At 42.3% G+C, this 18,995-nt stretch overlaps 2 protein-coding genes and 1 pseudogene across 2 annotated transcripts in view; 1 reads left to right on the forward strand and 2 right to left on the reverse strand.

Moving 5' to 3' along the window:
- Positions 1–7,930, reverse strand: part of Nek9 (NIMA related kinase 9) — a 40,461-nt gene extending 32,531 nt beyond the window's left edge. The window contains exons 1-5 of the mRNA XM_021634129.2: positions 7,552–7,930; positions 4,878–5,055; positions 2,954–3,009; positions 2,356–2,426; positions 676–781 (exon numbers count right to left, since the gene is read on the reverse strand). Of these exons, the coding sequence (XP_021489804.1) occupies positions 676–781; positions 2,356–2,426; positions 2,954–3,009; positions 4,878–5,055; positions 7,552–7,767 (627 nt within the window). The 5' untranslated portion in view covers positions 7,768–7,930. The remainder of the gene's footprint in view (positions 1–675; positions 782–2,355; positions 2,427–2,953; positions 3,010–4,877; positions 5,056–7,551) is intronic.
- On the forward strand, positions 1,457–1,744 carry LOC110546931 (large ribosomal subunit protein eL37-like; annotated as a pseudogene).
- A 5,683-nt stretch (positions 7,931–13,613) lies between the features above and the next one.
- The window catches only part of Tmed10 (transmembrane p24 trafficking protein 10), a 35,267-nt gene continuing 29,885 nt past the window's right edge, over positions 13,614–18,995 (reverse strand). The window contains exons 4-5 of the mRNA XM_021634143.2: positions 17,223–17,349; positions 13,614–16,602 (exon numbers count right to left, since the gene is read on the reverse strand). Of these exons, the coding sequence (XP_021489818.1) occupies positions 16,481–16,602; positions 17,223–17,349 (249 nt within the window). The 3' untranslated portion in view covers positions 13,614–16,480. The remainder of the gene's footprint in view (positions 16,603–17,222; positions 17,350–18,995) is intronic.

Below are 18,995 nucleotides of genomic sequence, written 5' to 3' on the forward strand. Positions count from 1 at the left end.
CCAGACAAGTAATACTTGTGTCTTAATGCTAAAGAATAAGATCACTGTCCTAACAGCCAGCTTAGACCTGCTTTTTAACTAATGATTTTTTTTTTTTTTAGATAGGGTTTCTCTGTATAGCCTTGGCTGTTCTGGACTCACTTTTGTAGACCAGGCTGGCCTCAGACTCAGAGATCCACCTGCCTCCATCTCCGAGTGCCGGGATTACAGGTGTGCACCCTTGCACCTGGCTAACTAATGATCTTTTTAAAATCAAGTAGGATGGCTCTGCTGGTAATGGTGCTTGCTGCCAAGACTGACAACCTGAGTTTGATCCCCAGGATCCACGTGGTAGAGGAATAAAATGACTCTCACAGTCTTCCTCTAAGCTTCAAGTGCATCAATGTACATGTACTCATAGGAAAGTTAAAATATGGAACATGACACATACTAAGGCTGCAGAGATGGCTCTGTGGGTGAAAAGTACTTATAGCCCTTGCAGAGGACCTGGGTGTGGCTCCCAGCATCCACAGTAGGTGGCTCCCAACTCCTGTGACTCCACTATCCTCTCCTAGTCTCTGTGGGCACCTGCACTCATGTGATGCAGAGAAACTCATGCAGACACATATAAAAACAAATTCCCAAACACTTCAAAAAAAGTTGACATTTATTAACTTTTACTGTGGCTATACTCACCGTCTCAGCCATGGAGTATTCAGAATTCAGTTTCTTTGCTAGGCCATAGTCTCCAAGCTTTATCAGATTTGCCTTGGTCAGAAAAATATTTAATGTCTTTATATCTCTGAAAAAGAAGATGTAATATATTAAGCCCCTGTAACAATGACCTAACCTCCTCACCTCCCTTTTCCTGGGATCTGTACAAATAAAAATGAGTGTTAGTACCACTTGGTTTCTGTTACAAGGTTGTAAATGCCCCACACAGTGCTCACCACCAATTTATTGCTGGAGAAGGGGCTTTGGAAGGAAAGGCAAAGAACTATCTTCACTTTCTAGGGCTTCTCAGCAAAGGAGTATCTCCCAAATCAGTGATGTCACTGGGTGAAGAGTAAGATGACAGAACAGTGCTCCTGACAGCCACAGTCGTATGCGAGTCACTGACTTTTCAGGTACCAGTTAGGCCTTAAATTATATACCTTGACACATAGTTGGTGTCAAAGATTCAAATAATTTGTTAAGGCATAAGAGACTGCATGGCTCAGAAACAACACACAGGGCTGTTTTAATTATCTAAATAAAGCTGCTGGCCACTTTTCTAAAGATGAACTGATCACAGATAACACCCTCTCTGTCTGGCTCACACTCTGTCTTCTTTTATTACAAAACGTGAGCAAACCAGAACAGTACATTTCTTTACTTTTAAAAAGAAAGTGACAACCATGCAATGCAGGCATTGAGTGGCTTTAAAGAAATGCAGCCTAGCTCTTCCAGTCTCTTTGGCCTCGGCGGCAGAAGCAAGATGACGAAAGGAACGTCATCCTTTGGAAAGTGCTGCAGTAAGATGCACACGCTGTGCCACCGCTGAGGCTCTCAGACCTACCACCTTCAGAGGTCGACCTGCGGCAAATGTGGCTACCCTGCCAAGTGCAAGAGGAAGTATAACTGGAGCACCGAGGCTAAGAGACGAAATGCTACTGGTCGGACGAGGCACCTAAAAACTATCTATGGCGGATTCAGGCATGGATTCCATGTAGGAACGACACCTAAACCAAAGAGGGCAGCTGTTGCAGCACCCAGTTCATCTTGAGGATTTTAGTCAGTCAGAAAATAAATGCTCTGGTTTCAAAGGAAAAAAAAAAAAAAGAAATACAGTATAACTAAATGGACAAATTACTAAAAGAAACTCTGGTAGATTATTATCAGTTGCTAGCAATAGTCACTTGCTTAGGAAAAGTATAAGGTGGAAATGTTCTTAGCATGGTTTACAAGAAATGAATGGTAACTTTTTCTGCCCCAACTTTTTTTTTTTTTAATCAAATAAAGACTTGGCAAAAATCACATACAATGAACAGGTTTTAATTTAAATAAAAATAAAATTACAGTATTAACAATTGCCAACTACTCTTTCTCAAATACATTTTCTGTGAATTCCCTTTACAACCCTTTCTGGGCTTTACTGATGAATCAATGAACTCAACTCTAAGGTCCATCTAAAAGAACTAAGTACTTAGTTACTTAGCTACTGAGGAGGTTCTTCCTACATTACAAACATGGTTTAATGTCAGAGATAAGAGATTATATCCTTTCCTCACTCCTTTCCCCTAATCATCAACGAAAAAACCTTGACATGACACAAATAGGGTAATGAGAGGTAGGGCAGAGGCAGGACTGGCAGTGGGGTTTCTTTTCAGTCATTACCTGTGCAGGATCCCAGCTCTGTGGATACAGCTCACAGCTGAAACAATCTGGAAAAGGTACCACACCACCATCTGCAGATGTAACACGTTACACTTGGATTAGAAACAACAACTCTATTTAAACACACACACACACACACACACACACACCATAGACGCTGCAACCAGAGGTTACAACTCAACATGACTTGATAGCCCTTGCTTGTAGGTTGAGTAGGCAAAGAAAAGTAGTAAGGGTAAAAAGAAAACGCAGGTCATCTAAGATAGTTCCAAGATCATTACATACAGGATGGTAAAGCAGACTTGTGGAAAGAACCCCAGGAAGAATGCAAAGGTACAGAAAACTGGGCATACCAGTATGCAGTAATAGAACCAGGAAAGAAAGCCCATAGTGAATCATGGTGTGGAGGTAAAACGGTTAGGAAGCAGCTATAGACAGCTTCCTGGTTAGAGGTTTCCTTTCTCATGAATATCACTCAGAGCCTGGAAGGAGTCTGAACAAAAGGAAAAAAACACTCTTCATTGTTGGAAGAGTAAATACAGAACCAGAATGCAAGAATTAAACATAATTCTAGCTTCCTTCCACACATATGAATTACCTCTTCCTCGAACAACTTGTCCTTCTGACGAAGGATTTTGTCATACAGGTTCCCTCCTGCAATTAAGCAAAAAACAGGTTGAGTTGTTCAATGGAGAGAAAAGCTTGTAGCCTGTATTAATAAGGGTTTTAACAGGTGACATCAGGAAATGAAGGGTTCTACTTCCTTCCCAAAGGAAATTATTTCTTCCCTCTTGGGTTTTTACAGAGGTGCAAAATTCTTCTCATCTCCCTGTCAGAAATATTTGTCAAATGTCTCTTCCCCCAATACAAAAGGCTCAAAATTGGGAACTCTCCGCTTTAAAAAACACTGAGAGTAAAGACCACTCATATGCCTCTAGGGAAACAGCTTCAAAGTCAGAGCATTTTCTTGTCTAGACTCTCTTTTAAAGAATCTGCAATATTTTTGTAGCAATTTTGTCAATTTGGCTACTAGAAACTGTGGATTATACCTATGATGTACTGGTTTAAAAATACAGTGTTCATAAACAACTTTTTCTTTGTAAAGGTTTCCCAAAATCTAGGGTCTACTCCTAGACTGTTTGAAGTTATTGTTACTCTTACTCATTTCTTCCTGTAGAATAAGTGTAAATTTTATCTTACCTCCTACCCACAGCTCCAGTTTATGATTACATTTTTACAGTTCTCCTCCCCTGCAATTCAGTAACGCAGAGTGAAAAAAAAAAAAAGTATCGTTTGTTCTAGTTCCTCTTAACCAAAAAGGAAGTGAATTATGTAAGGATTGTGCTATTTCAAAAATTACTTGTATATTTAGGGTTGTTTGGAACCAGAAATAATCCCAAGACAACAGTGCAGATGAATATGCCAGTGCCACCTTGATGTGCAGCTCAGAAAAGGATTCTGAGGATTCTCATGTGTAATAACACTAATAGAAGATAAGTCCTGTAACAAACACTTGCTTCATATAAAGAATTCACTTAATAAATCCTTAGAATCAACAAACTGATTTAAGATGAGGAAACTGAGGCACATGGTTGTTTTTTGCCCAAGGTTACAGAGCAATGGAACTTAGGATGTGAGGTCAGAATTTTGTTTTTAAACAACTAGGCAGAACTGTCTATTAAGAAAATTTGTTCAAGAAATTAGAAAACAGAAAAATAAAACCATATCATACTATCATTCTCATTCACTTATGATCTTTAGACCATTTATTAGTAGACAGTAGAATAGCATTAGCTGAAGTTAATATAAATAAATATTCCATATAAGATTTCATTAAACATTACGCTGTTTGATACTGTGCTGTCTAAAATGGTGAACTAATGTCATCACATATGGAAAAACCCTGAAAAATCTATACAAAATTCAACTGAAAAAAAAAATTTGAAGAGGCAGGAATGTGGCTTCTACCTGCAGTCTCTCTCTCTCTCTCTCTAAGATTTTATTAATTATACATACAGTGTTTTGCCTGCATGTATACATGCAGGCCAGAAGAGGACACCATATGTCATTATAGATGGTTGCTGGGAAATGAACTCAGGACCTTTGGAAGAGCAGCCAATGCTCTTAACTTCTGAGCCATCTCTCCAGGCCCCTCCTGTAGTCTCAGCACTGGGGAGGCAGAAGCAGGACTTTATCAGCTGAAGGCCAATTTGGGGAATTGGAGATACAATGAGACTCACAAAACCAAACAATAACAAAAAACCAGACAGAACCTACCCCCACAATAGTCAATAGTAACTTGGAGATAGCTGGAACTATATCTACAAGAAAGAATGTGATAATGGAAGGAAACTCCCTACCCATCCTCTCAACATCATCTTACAAATCTCCAAGACCTCAGTCATTTCTCTTAAACCCCATAAATCCACTTAAAGTCTTATTCTAGGTCTCTTCCCTCTTCTCCCTCACGATACGGACATGTGAATGTCTCTCAGAGGAAGTACCCCTGAATTCTACCTTACCATTACAATATTCCAGCTCAATCAGCAGGGTGGTGTTGTCCATGAAGTGATTGTAGTAGGCAATGATGTTGTCATGCTGCAGCAGCGCCAGAATGACAATCTCATTCAAGGCATCACGACGTTCCTTCTCAGAAAGTCTGGTCAGATCAACTTCCTTCCACACCACCAGTGAGTCATCCTACAACACAGCAGCAGGAGGATTGTTTTCTTCTTGCCTGGCAGTGCACCGATCCATACCCAACCTGTGAGTCTAAGAAGAAAGCCTCCTAGAAGGGCAGAGAATGACTCTTTACTTTTTCCTTTTAACAGGCTTTAAAAGTTCTGCACAGTTATTATAATTTACTGAAGAACCAGGGGGAATTAAGCCTAGTTTAAGGTGGGATTTCCCGGCCTGGAGAGATGGTTCAACGTTTAAAAGAGTGTATTGCTTTTGCAGAGGACCAGAGTTTAATTACCAGCTTCCACCTTGGGCAGATCACAAATGTCTGTAACTTTAGCTCTGGAAGGACCTGGGTGGGATCCAATGTCCCTGACCTGTGAGGGGCCCTCCACTCACTTGCATATATCCACATATACACAGTGAATTAAAAAAACAAAAACCTAAATTCTTTTTTTAAGTCACTTTGAGGGCTGGTAAGATTGCTCAGTGGGTAAAGGTGCTTACTGTCAAAGCTGATAACTTGAATTTGAGCCCTAGAGCCTGCAGGGTGGAAGTGACCCTGCATGTTGTCCACTGACCTCCACACAATCAACGAAGAAAGGCTGAAACATTACTTTGTTGCTACCCTTAATTTGCACAGTATCAGTTGCAGAAAACAGGGAGAAGGATGAGAGGAGACCAGATCCCAGGGATTCTCTTGAGGAATGCTGCTGGTCCCCATGCCTGTGGTAGAACTAGAATTTGGGGGTGGGGGTGGGGACAAGTGCACAGCCCCATCTACAGCTGAGAACAGGGCCTTATGAAGTGGAAGAATTAAGCTTGCCTGATTTCCCAGAAAACCTAAACTTCATGATTTTCATTTACTCTGACACTCTGCTCCTTCCCCACCCTTTTTAAAAAAATCCTCATAACCTGCAGTCACTTCCATGCACACTGCCCTAACCTTTACCACAATTTGGGATACTTCAAATTCTTTCGATACTGCTTCCTAGCCTACCAGCACCTATACTAACATCCCTTTAGACTACCTCAGCAAGGCCTTTCAAACTTCCTTTCGGAAAACTTTAAATCTTTTCCCATACATGTAAATATGAGTTACTGTCTTATTTCGGTACCTGTACACTGGGAGTCTCTGTTCTTTTTTTCACCTTTAATATTCATGCCTGAAACCCTGTGACTAACAGGGCTGACTGGTCTTCCCGTGGACTGTAACCTAGGGGAAAGGGCTGCTTCTAAGAAGCTTTGTAAATTCAGATCTAGTAAATCCTGGGTGACACAGATAATGCCATACAGTTCTGAGGAGTGTGAGAAAAATGAACCCAAAGCTAGTAATCAAGTCCAACGTGATAATAAAAGCCAGAGCTATGAAGACTGGAGTGTTCAGCTAAACCTTGAGTAAGCCATTTTAAATATACCGAGTTAAAGGCTAGAAAGTAACAGTGATGCAAATAAAAACACAGACTACTAACAGGTGATATTATAACTCTCTTCCCTAATGGGGTACTGGAGCAGAAAAGAATACAAAGATATTTTCGTGCAACCACTTTTCTTCCATCTTTCAGTCTTAGACATATGCTAGGGGTTGGAGGTGTGGCCTCAGTGGTAGAATGCCTTCCCAGTCTTGGCAAAGCCTGTTTCGTCCCCGGCACAACAAAAATGCTGGCTGGGAGCAGACACTAGAATTGCAGGTGGATGAATCACCTCCTGCAACCTCGGTGAGTTCTCATTAAATGTTTACCCTAAAGCTAGAGCTTTAAGGCTATAGTGACTAAAGCCAACTTATGGGTAGTTTTAGGGAGCAGAATCATCACCACAGGGTTTTAAATCAGTACACATTCTTAACTGGGGAGTCAGGGATCCGGGGTCTCTCCAGAGGGTGTGAACCTATGCAAAAAGGTGGAGAAAATGACTTTGCCTTCCTGTGCTCTCAAAGAACACAAACACACAAACACTGAAGGAAAAGCAAGGAGGAAAAACAGAACAAAACACGATGATTTTCCCGGTGACCACCAAGAAAATCCTCCAACTGAGTGCTCATTTATAATAATAATAATAATAATAACGACAAAACTAACAGAGTTGGTGTCCGTGTGAATATTTGGAAGCATACACCGACTCCCCATCCCGAGCTTGAACAGCTATATGAAAGGAAGAAGGCTTTGATAGACTGTTCACAATGTGCAGAACACTTTCGTTTGGATCTCAAAATAACCTCTGAAAAGGAAAGACGGGGGTAGTGGGGGAGAGCAGTCATCGTTAAGTCCAATTACAAACAGGAAAACTAAGCTTCAAAAGGGCGCTCAGCGACTCGCTCAGTTTCACCCACAATGACAGGGTGATCAAACCAATTTTCTAGAGCAGGTAACGAAAAAGCGCGGTGGGGCCCCTGAGTGAGACCCAGTAAGCCCAGCGGACGCCTCAACACAGAGAACCCGGGGCCAGCCGGGCTGGAAAGCGGGGCCGGGAAGGAGGGCGCGGGGAGGCCCAGCAGTGGCCGGAGCCGAGGGCCGCTACCTCGGTGCGGCGGTACAGCGTGGCCTCCCCAAAGGCACCGCGGCCCAGGACGCGGATGGGGATGTAGTGCAGCTCCTCCTGTTCCGCCGCGCCGCCGGCTCGCGGCCCCGGGCTAGCGCTGGGGCCCGGGCCCGAGTCCCCGCCACCCCCGGACTCGCTTCCAAAGTCCGAGTTGATGGAATCGCAGTGTCGCTCGTACTCGCCCAGCACCGACATGGCGGAGGCCGCAGCTCCGCGGGACCCGCCTGCGTCTCCGCGGCGGGCAGTGCCGGCCGCGCAGCGCCTCTGTCGCCTCAGACGCCCGCCAGCTTAGGTGGCCCCGCGGCGGAGTGCGCTTCCATGGTGGCTCCTGCCCCCTGACCCGGAAGCAGTTGTCGGTGTTTCCGGCTCACTGAACTTTTCCTCCGCCTTCGCGTGCCCACTTGTTGCCAAAGCGTCCCCTACGCCTGGGGCGACGGTGGGTTTGGCACTTGTGACAGTCGTGGAAGCTGAAGGGCGGTCGCCCTGTGTCCTCCGGGCCTGGAGGTCGCTTCCCTGCATCCCCTACCAACTCTCCAAACTGCGTCAGACTTCGGAGATGGTCCAGTCTCATCATGGCGTCAAGTTTGTCCCAACAGCTGTGATTGCGGTAGCAGTCACTTGATTTATTGGACTGGGCTCTTGTTTGAAGAGATATAGTAAAGATACTGTAGCAGGCTGAAACACTTGACCTCTGACATCTCAGTCAACAGGACCAGATCTTTCTCTTATCACCACCACAGGTCCCCTCTTAACAACTTGTAAAATATCTTACCCTTGCTTACGCTATTCTTTCCTCCTCATCTTCCAGATTCAGCAAAATAGGATGCGTTTTTGCAGATCTTTGGCCGTCTGATCTAACGAAGCATTTCTGAAACACTAGGTGCCAGACATTCATCATATTTGCGAACAAAGAGTGGATGCTCCCTATTACCTTCAAGTCAACCAAGGGAGCTGCAATACAGTCGATAGTTTCATGATTATGTTACCTAAACCATTATTTTTTCTTTTGTCTATAAAGTTGCAGGACTACCACCTACACCACAGGCGAGGGCACTATGCTAAAGGCTTTATTTATGATACTGTGGCTGTCAATCCTCACAGTACCGTGAAACAAGGTTTATGTGTATTGGGGTGGGGAGTGTTTAACGTGATACAACTAGTTAGGAGGAGCTTGGAAGTCAAAGCCAGCAATCTGACTCCAGAACTAGGAACAGGCAGAATGGGATGAAGCTAAGAGGTTATGGGGGTGAAGCCCACTGTGTATGTGGGGTAGAAGCAGAAAGTACATTTTAAGTACAGTTTGGTGTTTCCTAGGGACAGTAGGAAATTATTGGAGACTTAAAGGACTATATGATTAGGGCTCTATGTCCCAACTGTTTCTTTTTTTAAAAAATATACAGTGTGGTACACACACACACACTCAATGGGAGGTTGTGTGCTTCCATGCCACACACATGAGAGTCAGAGGGTAACTTTGTGGAGTTTTTTTTCCTTTCACCTACACATGGGTTCTAGGGATCGGATTCGCCAGATTTGCATGGCAAGCGCCTTCACCCAGGGAGCCATTTTACTGGCTCTCGATGCTGCTCCAATCCTCTGAGGAAGTGATTCATTTATGCTTTCTTCCCCTAGCACATTCTTTTGCGTAGGTGTCCAGCTCAGTTACTAAGTTTGATCACCTGAGGCTAAGACCTAATTTCCATTTTACAAAGAACTCAGAGAGCAGGGTGGAGAACAGAGACTGGCAGAAAGGCCATCAGGTCGGAGGCAATTTCTGTTCTAAGAGGTGCTGAGGCAGTATTGCTGAGGAAAGAGGTTCAGATTGCAGACATCCATCTCAGGGATATTTATGACTTGGCGATCAATTGGAATATGGCAAGGTAGATGCAGGAACTCTGGAACTTCAGTCTAGGGCTTCACCAAATAGATCCCATGCCCGGGAGGAAGACAGAATGGGTAGTGGTGTGAGGGCTAAGTGACTGTACACCTCATCAATGCTCCATTTGATACATGGTAACAGTTCAGACTGCATGTGGATAGTAGACCACAAGGGGTTGCTGCTGTCTGGATCTACCTGGATCCCGTCTTTATTTATGTACCAGCCTCTGTAATGATAGTTTGCTTTCATGACGCTCGCTCTGAGCTAACTTTACCCTCTTCACATCCTGTCCAAACCAGCACAGGCATCCCAGTCTATTACCATTGCTGTTTTAAGGATGCTTATCTACCACATTCTGATGCTTCTTGCTTTTATTGTTATCTCCATTTGTTGGAGCGTTAAGTGCTGGGGGCTGAGGAGATGGGTCAGCAGCTAAAAAGACTAGCTGCTCTTCCAGAGGACCAGGGTTCAATTCCCAGCCTCCACATGGCAGTTCACAGCTGTATGTAACTTCATGATCTGACACCCTCACACTGACATACATGCAGGGAAAACACCAATGTATAAAAAGAACAGTTATTTTTTTAAAAATAATGTAAGGTCCATGAGAGCTTGGTCCTTGCGTTTTTCATTACTATATATCATCATTAGTACCCAGAAACATGCTTGACCTAATAGTAGAGGTGAAAAAAAAAAAAGTTGTTGAATGAATATTCATGGGGTTCACAGTGGTCCATGTAACAGGAAATAACCAGGCAGTAATAGTTTTGTGTAAGTGCTTTTTAAGTCCAAGCTTCCAAAAAAGCATTCTTTAGGAGGGGTGGAATCAAGCTGCACTTGTTGGGTATGTGAAGGGTTCTCAGAGGAATGTCCAAAGGAAAGTGTTAACAGTGATTAGAAGGAACTTTGAGAATAAATATTGCCTCTTTTTTTTTTTAAATCTGGGTACAGTAGATTTTAGGTAAACTAATTTTGTTTCATAGAACAGGAAGTTGGTATTTGAGCTGCAATAATGGAGGTAAATGAGATTACTTAAAATCAGAAGTGTTGACTTTCATTCCAAGACATTAAGTCTTGCTGAAGCCTAACAATTCATTTTCCTGGTCCCTTTGCAATGAAGAGCTGTTTAGCTTTCTTTAACTTGACTGCTTAAAACTGTGAATGGCCTTACTTATAATGCCTGCATATCTTAGGTCTAATTAACAGAACGTCATTTTGCATCTTAGAGTATACAGAAAGTTCATGCTGAATTCATTAAATTAGACTGAATTGAAACTAAAGTTTTGAGACAAAGCTGGCCTGAACTATGTAGCATGGGCTACACAGTCATTCAGATATTTATTCAACTTCATAGCATGCTTCCTGCTTCAGCCTCCCAAGTGCTAGGACTGCAGGTGTCAGTCACATGCCCAGCCTAAAACTAATTATCTGTAAACACTCATAAATCTTGAAATGTTCAACATTTATTTTAAAGACCTGTGGTCAAAACAGGCCATTTCCATATTTTAACAGATGAACAGCATGCTATGTTGCCAATTTCTAATTGGTGAATGGCAAACCCCCAGGACCGTAAAATTACTAGAAAAATTAAATAAGTCACTAAGTCACTAAAGCCACTAACTCCATGCAACTACTGAACACTGGTACTGTATATGTAGCTGCACTCTGGATTTCAAAGGAAACTTGAATCATTTTTATATTGATAACATATGGATATAAATAAATATATAGAGAAGAGGGGGGAGGGAGAGTTTTTTTTTTTTTCTTTTTTTGAGACAGAATTTCTCTGTGTAGCCTTGGCTGTAGCGGACTTCTTCTGTAGACAAGGCTGGCCTAGAACTCAGAGATCCACCTGCCTCTGCATCCCTGAGTTCTGGGATGACAGGCGTGTACCACTGAGCCCTGCAGATACACGACAATATTTACAGAATACTAATTAAATACACCGCTGGTATTTAATTCTACTTGTTTCTTTTTACTTTATTGTGACACTGTAACATTTTAAATTATGTACGTGACTCATATAGAGGACATCACCAAAGTTTATAAAGTATGAAAATATAACAGCTATGGCATGATTTTGTTTCTAAGTTTTTTTAAGATTTATTTTTATTCCCCGTGTATGAGTGTTTACTTGTGAGTATGTGCTGTATGTGCATACCTAATGGCCACAAAGGTCAGAAGTGGGCACTCCTGGAACTAGAATTACTATGTAGGGGTTAGGAACCAAAGCTGGCTCTTCTGCAAGAACAGCAGGTGCTCTTTACCGCTAAGCCATCTCTCCAGCCCCTAGCTGTAAGTTTTGCTGAACTCACTACGCTCTCTAAACCATCAGTGAGAAAACACTGGTGTTTGTGTCTGTGTGTATGTACACGCACGTAGACGCTACAGGGCAGCCTCATATGTCATTCCTCAGGAGCGATACCTTGTTTTTTGAGACGACATGGTCTCTCACCAGGACCTAATGCTCAATGGTTAGGCTGACAGGCCAATGAGCCCCAAGTATCTATCTATCTGTCTCCGCCTCCCTGGTACTGGGATTATAAGCACAGGCCACTCTTCCATGCATGTGCCCAGCCCCTTACATTAATATTAGGAATTGCCATGCAGCTCTTGGTCCAGTTGCTGTGTTGAGCACAGCAGAGGTGCGGGCAGAAGTCCACGCCTGCCTGGTTGGCTTGCAGCCAAGACACAGGCCCAGCAAGGCCCAGGCCCAGCGGATGGGAGGGAGGGCAGCCCTGTTGAGATGAAACCAGGCAGAGGATAAATGATGAGTCTCAGATAGTCTTGAAGTAAGAAAGCGTGAACCTTTATTCATGTGAAATCAAGGGCAATATACACCCGGGGCAGAGGGAGAGATTTGTTTGATTAGCTGGGGTCAGGTGGTCAGAGATACTTTGGTCCTATCACAAGAAGAAAAGTACAGTACCTAATTATCCTATGGGAGGGCGGGGCAAATCACTAAATACAATTGAAGGTCACTGCTGGACTAAGATCGTTAGCAGGGTGGGCGTTTCTAGGAATTCCTAGATACTTGCTAGAGAAATTTCCTTAGCAAATCTGGAATCACCCAGATCAGGGGAGACTTTTAGAACCCTGCTGAGAAAAGGGAGTCTACCATCATAGACTGAGTGTAGAGAAGACAACCAACTTCACCGTTTTCCAGAAGAGCCCCATAATGTTTCTGTGTCATGTTCTCTACTGACTTGAGATACCTTCTCAACTCCCAGGACACACAATCTGATGTTAAAATATACTTCACCAGGCATGGGCCAATCTTGGAAGACTGATACTTGAAAGATTGAGGCAAGGGGAATGCTATGCATCTGAGACCAGTCTGGCCTACACAGAGATTCTGTCTTAAAACAACAAGCAAAACCCTCCAAATATTGGGAAATAGTATTAAAATAGATTCATAGTAGACTGAATTTACTAATAAATTGTGTGTGTGGCCAGCTAGTGATCTATAAAACACTTTATGCTGGCTTTTAGAAAGAAGATTCATGGGAAGATGGAGATGGCTCAGCAATTAAGAGTACTTACTTGCTGCTTTTCCGAGGACCCACGTTTCATTCCCATGGCAGCTTACAACTGTCTGTAACTCTAGTCCAGGGGATCTGACACCCTCCCTAGCTTGCAGCTTCCCTGAGTGTGCATAGGCGTATATGTAGGCAAACACCCATCACACAAGAATAAATGAATAAAAATTAAAAAAAAAGAATACTCATGAGAAATGTTAAAAGTGCAAGGGGATAAGAAATTGCCCTCTGTTGTTTCGGGTGCATTTAATCTAGATGGACCAAAAATATATAAACAAAATACCCCAAAGTTGTAAACTGAGAGGGACACTACAGGAACAGAAATAACAAGAAACTCTGGAGAAACAACTCTAGTGGTAGCTACAAGAGAGGATGCTACAGAGCAGTCCACAGCCCACCTGCTCCCCCTAAGGACAGTCAAGGAATGGTTAGTGACATAAACACATGGATATAAAGGGTTACTAGTTCACATAAAAACCTTATCCATCTACAGTAAATTAGGGAGAACATTTTTTTCTTTAATTCATCAGGTTTCACTTACTGTACGTTAAAAAGTAGCAATAGAGGAATCACTGCTGATCCAGACAGAGGCAATAAAGAGTAACAGGAAAGTACACCTTAAATGGTTTCTGCTAGCCTTTATTTGTGACAGTTTACACAAAAGTTTCCAACAGGTAAGCTTGTATAAATCCCACATGCCTTTTTCCATTAACAGAAGAATGGCTCTGATGGGGGGGTCACGACAACGGTACATGTGGTAGTTTGTAACAAGGCTTATTGAAAACTATTATTCTCAGATTATTTTGAATATGTTGAAAATGGAGAGAAACACATCTGTTTATGTGTTTATAAAGCTGATATGCCTTTGTGCTAGCCTACTGTTAAAGGCAAATGCTCTTCAATTAACTTTTAAATAGAAAATACCATGTTCCAAGTTAGTTGTTTTTGGCATGACTTAAAATGAAAGGACTTGAAAGAATTTCTGTTCTACAAAGCTTAAGTTTAGAGTTGTATTTGGAAACAAAAATATGGACAAAAATCTATTTTCTCCTACTTTCCTTGACATTTTCAGAACAGAAAACCATAACTAACAGAGTAGCTATCACTGTTCCTTAAAGAGGGGAAGAAGGCACAAGTCAGAAATAGGAGTCTCTGGTTAGGCTAATGGTAAGACTGCGGTTTTGCATTTAAAAGTCTACAGATGGACTTTGATCCAAAAGTTTGTCTGTTCTTTTCCTGCTTGAATTGTTCCTCTGTCATCTGATTTATGAATGTTACAGATTTCTGAACATGTGCTGTTGCTATAGTGAGAACTCTGAGAAGCAAGACCTGTTACTTCTCAACAGCAGATGGCACTGTTGTACCAGAAAACACTTTATGCCACGTAAGAAGAAATTTATGGGAGTCATAAGACAAAGAAGGCTTTTGAGTTTACAGTAACTGGAACCTTAACAGAACAGCCTGAGACTTTAACAACATAAATCATTCCCTTTCACCTTCGTACTTCAGTCAGGCCAATGTAACAGTGTTCTCTGATAATTTCAATATTCCATTTCTTTACTGCAAGCAACATGGGCCTAAGTCCTGTAATTCTCAGAACCGCAATTAAGACAAGGCCTGTAACCGGTCAGCAGGGTTAAAAGATTACAGAAAAGATATATTACCTATTTCCCAGGAGAAGTGGGACAGACATGGGATGATAAATGAGTATTTTTCCTATTTACAAACATTTGTATCTACTTTCCCCCTGGCGCTGGAGATCAGGCCCAGAGCCTTACATACGTTAGGGAAGTGCTCTACCACTGAGGTACTCCCAGCCCCACGCCTCTTTTATACATTAGAATTGCCTTGAGGTACCCAATACTCCAACCAAGTGATCCTTGGCTTTGCTTTTACAACACGTGTTTTCAAGTATTTACTTTCTATGGCTTTCCTAGATGTCTATTTAAACCCCGTATGTCCAATTTTTAGAGATAACACATAAGGACAGGAATTAAATCAGTGATTGGCCATGCATGAAGGGCTGGTAAATTTACTCATTCTTCCCTGGTAGAAGTTACATGAAAAATTCAAGCAACTACATATCTGACAGAGGACCTACACAAATCTCAACAGTGAAGTGAACAAATGATGTATGTAGAAAATGGGCAAAAGTCATGAACAGGCATTTCACTAACAAGGACATACAGAAAGCAAATGACAAGCACATGAAAGGATGGTCAACACTATTTGCCATTAGAAAAAAAATGCAAATTAAAACCATAATGAGATTTTACAGGGGCTGAGTTAAAACAACAATGATAAATACTAATGAGAATGTGGAACTGTAACATGCTATGGCCACCCTAGACAAGAGCAGGGAAGTTTCTTTTAAAACTACATGTGCTCCCACACAGAGCAGCAACTGCCCGCTTAGGCATTTCTCCCAGAGTGATAAAAACTTACATTCACATAAGAACTTTACTAGCTAAGGGCCAAGCCCACCCATATGAGCTTTATGCACAATGTGGTACCATCCACGCTCCTGGAGGAGCACTAGCAACAGAAAGGAAACAGCTACCAGCATATGCAACAACTTTGAGGGGGATTTCCTAGGAACTGTGCTGAGCGGAGTGTGACCTCCAAAGTTACACTCTCGATGAGCCGTTTACGTAAGAAAGAAAAATAACAGAAATAGTGAGCAGATTCGGGAGCCAGGGGCTGAGGTGAGAAGGGAGTGGCTAGGACAAGGCAGTATGAAGACCATACTTCATACTGTAGTAGTGATGGAACTACTCTACCTGGAATGATCACCGAGACCTACGGGTGATAAACTCAGACAGAACTAAACACACACACACACAAGGAGTTCAAGCAGTTGAGCACAAATGTTTTAATTGTCTAAAATGAGATCTTCTTTTAAGAGATTATCTACAGTTCAAAGCTCACTGTTTTATGTGTCCCGTTCATGACCCTTTAGGAGACATAAAATTATGAAGGATATCACCAGAAGCTATGTAAACATTTCATCTAAGGGCCAAGAGAAGTTCAAGGTGGTTCCACAAGGAAACCAAAGAGGACAACTGATATGAAACAAGCTGACCATGGTCATAGAAATATTGGGAGAAGAACAAAAGTGAAAGACCAAGCTTATGAGCAAGTGCAAGAAAAAAGCAAACAGCTCAAACCTATCACGTGAGGAAACCCAGGACGAATGCTGGCTTTGGCATTATCTAGGTAACCCCTGTTTTTTGTTTTGTTTTGTCCATAGGCGACTTTAATAATCTTGTTGCAAAACCAGTCCAAATCCTACCACATTAAAAAGAAGTCCTCATTGACTTGTTGGTTGTAGGTGGTGCCCATGTTCTCCCACACCAAAAGAAATCAGTTCTGGCAAGAAAGCTCCACTGTGCCTTGATGGTACTGTTGATAGGATGGCCTTGGGCTAGGCCAGGCACGTCCCAGCGATGTTCTGCTGGCTGAGATACCAGGGACAGAAGACTGAGCTTCATTACTCTATCAGCTTCTTGGCCTTGAAGAAGCGACGCAGGTAGAAGACCTGCCAGGTGGCTAGTCCAATGAGGCAGAACATGGAAAAGATGCTGAAATACAGGACGCGGGTGTTCGTGGACTCTAAAGAAACAAAACAAAAGCATTGTAAATGGAAAAAGTAAATTGCTTCATTCAGTTGGCTAAACAACGGCCAGGGGAAAAGACAACTAATTAACCTTATTCTGTCCCTAGGTCTAAGAGTGCAAACAATTAAAGAAAGAAAAAAAGCAAAGAAGGCTATGGTAATACACCTGTGATCAGAGCACTTGAGGCTAAGATAGGAGGATCTTGAGATCTAGGCCAGTTTGGGCTATGTACAAGACCTTGTTAAGAAAGCAGTCGCTGGAGATGTACCTTAGCAGCACACACCTCTTTTTTTAGCATACACAAGGCCCTGAGTTCTATCTCCAGCACTGTTTTGTTTTGCTTTGTCTTTAATCCCATCTAAAACATTAAAAATTACACCTTGGTATGACTTTGTTACAAGCCAACCAAAAATACGGTCATTATATATCATGGAAGAAAATGTCATTCTTCTGAAAACTAGTCAGCTGGTTTACCTTTCAATAATAAAAGACCTAAAGAAGCAATTTTCTTTCCCTAAGTCATATTCCACTTTTCCCAAACTGAGATTCAGTGTTCAGGATGTCTCCTTTATCGCTGGCTCACTCACTGAGAAATGAAAGCCATTCCCAACTCACCATTGGTGTCCCGCATCTCCTCTTCCCGCTTCTTCATGTAGGCAAAATCATTAACGATTGATTCTGAAAGGTCCTCAAGACGCCGTAACTCCACCTCCAACGGTTTGAGTTTCTCGACTTTTGCAATCTGGAAAAGATCAGAATTAGGACCTCACTCCCTGAAAAAGCTGCTCAAGTAAAGAACACCAAGCATAAAATCGAAACAAGACATCTAACTGGGAGGGTTTGTAGGGCAGGAACTAGCCAGTGTTGTAAGGGGGCCAAGAGACAGGAAGGAGTGTGATCCAAATGCATTTATACACACATGTGCAACTGTCAAAGGTTTTAGAAGTTTACCACACTCAATTTTTCTTCTGTCAATCATCCTAAGATATTTTAAAATCCGGCTTTCTACATTTCTCTACACACTGTATTTCTCCACCTTACATCTTAATTTGATCAGGATCTCTTTACAACAGGTGTAGCAGTGGTACATGTAAACCCAGCACTGAGGAGGCAGAGGCTGGAAGATCACCAAGACAAGGTCAGCTACAATAAAAAAAAAAAAAAAAAAAAGACTCTTCAAAAAACGAGGCTGGGGATGCCGTAAATGGCTCAGTGGGTAGGTCACTTGCTATGAGAATCAGCGTACACGAGCTCATCTCTAGCACCCATGTTTTTGAAAGCGGGGCATGGTAATTTACTCTTGAAACTTCAACTTTGCATTGTGGGGCGAAGACATGCAGAGGGCAGAGCTTAAAGGCCTGCCAGCCTAGAAATACTGAACTTAAGGCTCAGTGACAGATACTGTCTCAAAAAAAAAAAAAAAAAGAAAGAAAGAAAGAAAGAAGAAAAGAAAAGAGAAAAAAAAAGTGGGAGAGCAACAGAGGTAGGTGCCCAATGCCTCCCTCATGCACACCACTTATACACCAAAACAAAATAACCCCCTTCTTTATAGGTACAGTAAAATGGGAGGTTGTGAAGCAAGACAGTCAGAGATTTTCTTTCTCCAGATCCCTGACTGTAATAAAGCACTATGTGTTGCTTTCTCATTCACTGTTAGGTAACAGTCATCTTCGGGCAAGTGTACATAGAAGAAAGCATGTACTCCTACAGCATCACAGAATAAGCAGAACCAAACAACAACAACAACAAGAGGACCCTATCTGCACATAGAAGTCACACAACACTGGGCTTCATTATACTTGGGAGCCAACAGAAATCCTGCATTTGCTCAAAAAACCACCCCAAGGTTTTTCTCCTTCCTTCCTAAAGTGATACAGCTAACTACGAAAACAAATCTCCAAAGACTCCCTGTATGCCAAGGAATGAGGGATGGAAGACTAATAAGCAAAGTGCACAGCACATGAGCAAAAGTTTAATTGCTTAATGCTTGTTTTAAATCAGCTTATTTTCTCTATTTTTCATTACATTAAAAAAAGGCCAGGCATGGTAGCACATCCCTGTATCTGTACATACAGAAGTGGAGGAAGGAGGTCTGGGTAATCCTTGCCTAGCTGCACCAACAGTTTGAGGTCAGCCTACAGATACAGATATTTGTAGCTGTATTCAAGTCACTGACAATATAGCCACTCAGCATGCCTCACTCATGCTCATGGTTTACTTTCAAATGGATCAACAACCCCCCTCCCCCAACAGGGTTTCTCTGTGTAGCCCTGGCTGTCCTAGACTCACTCTGTAGACCAGGCTGGCCTCAAACTCACAGAGATCCACCTGCCTCTGCCTGGGATTAAAAGTGTTCTCCACCACTGCCCAGCTCAAGACAAACATTAC

This window comes from Meriones unguiculatus, chromosome 7 (genome assembly GCF_030254825.1).
Source record: "Meriones unguiculatus strain TT.TT164.6M chromosome 7, Bangor_MerUng_6.1, whole genome shotgun sequence".
Lineage (NCBI taxonomy): Eukaryota > Metazoa > Chordata > Mammalia > Rodentia > Muridae > Meriones > Meriones unguiculatus.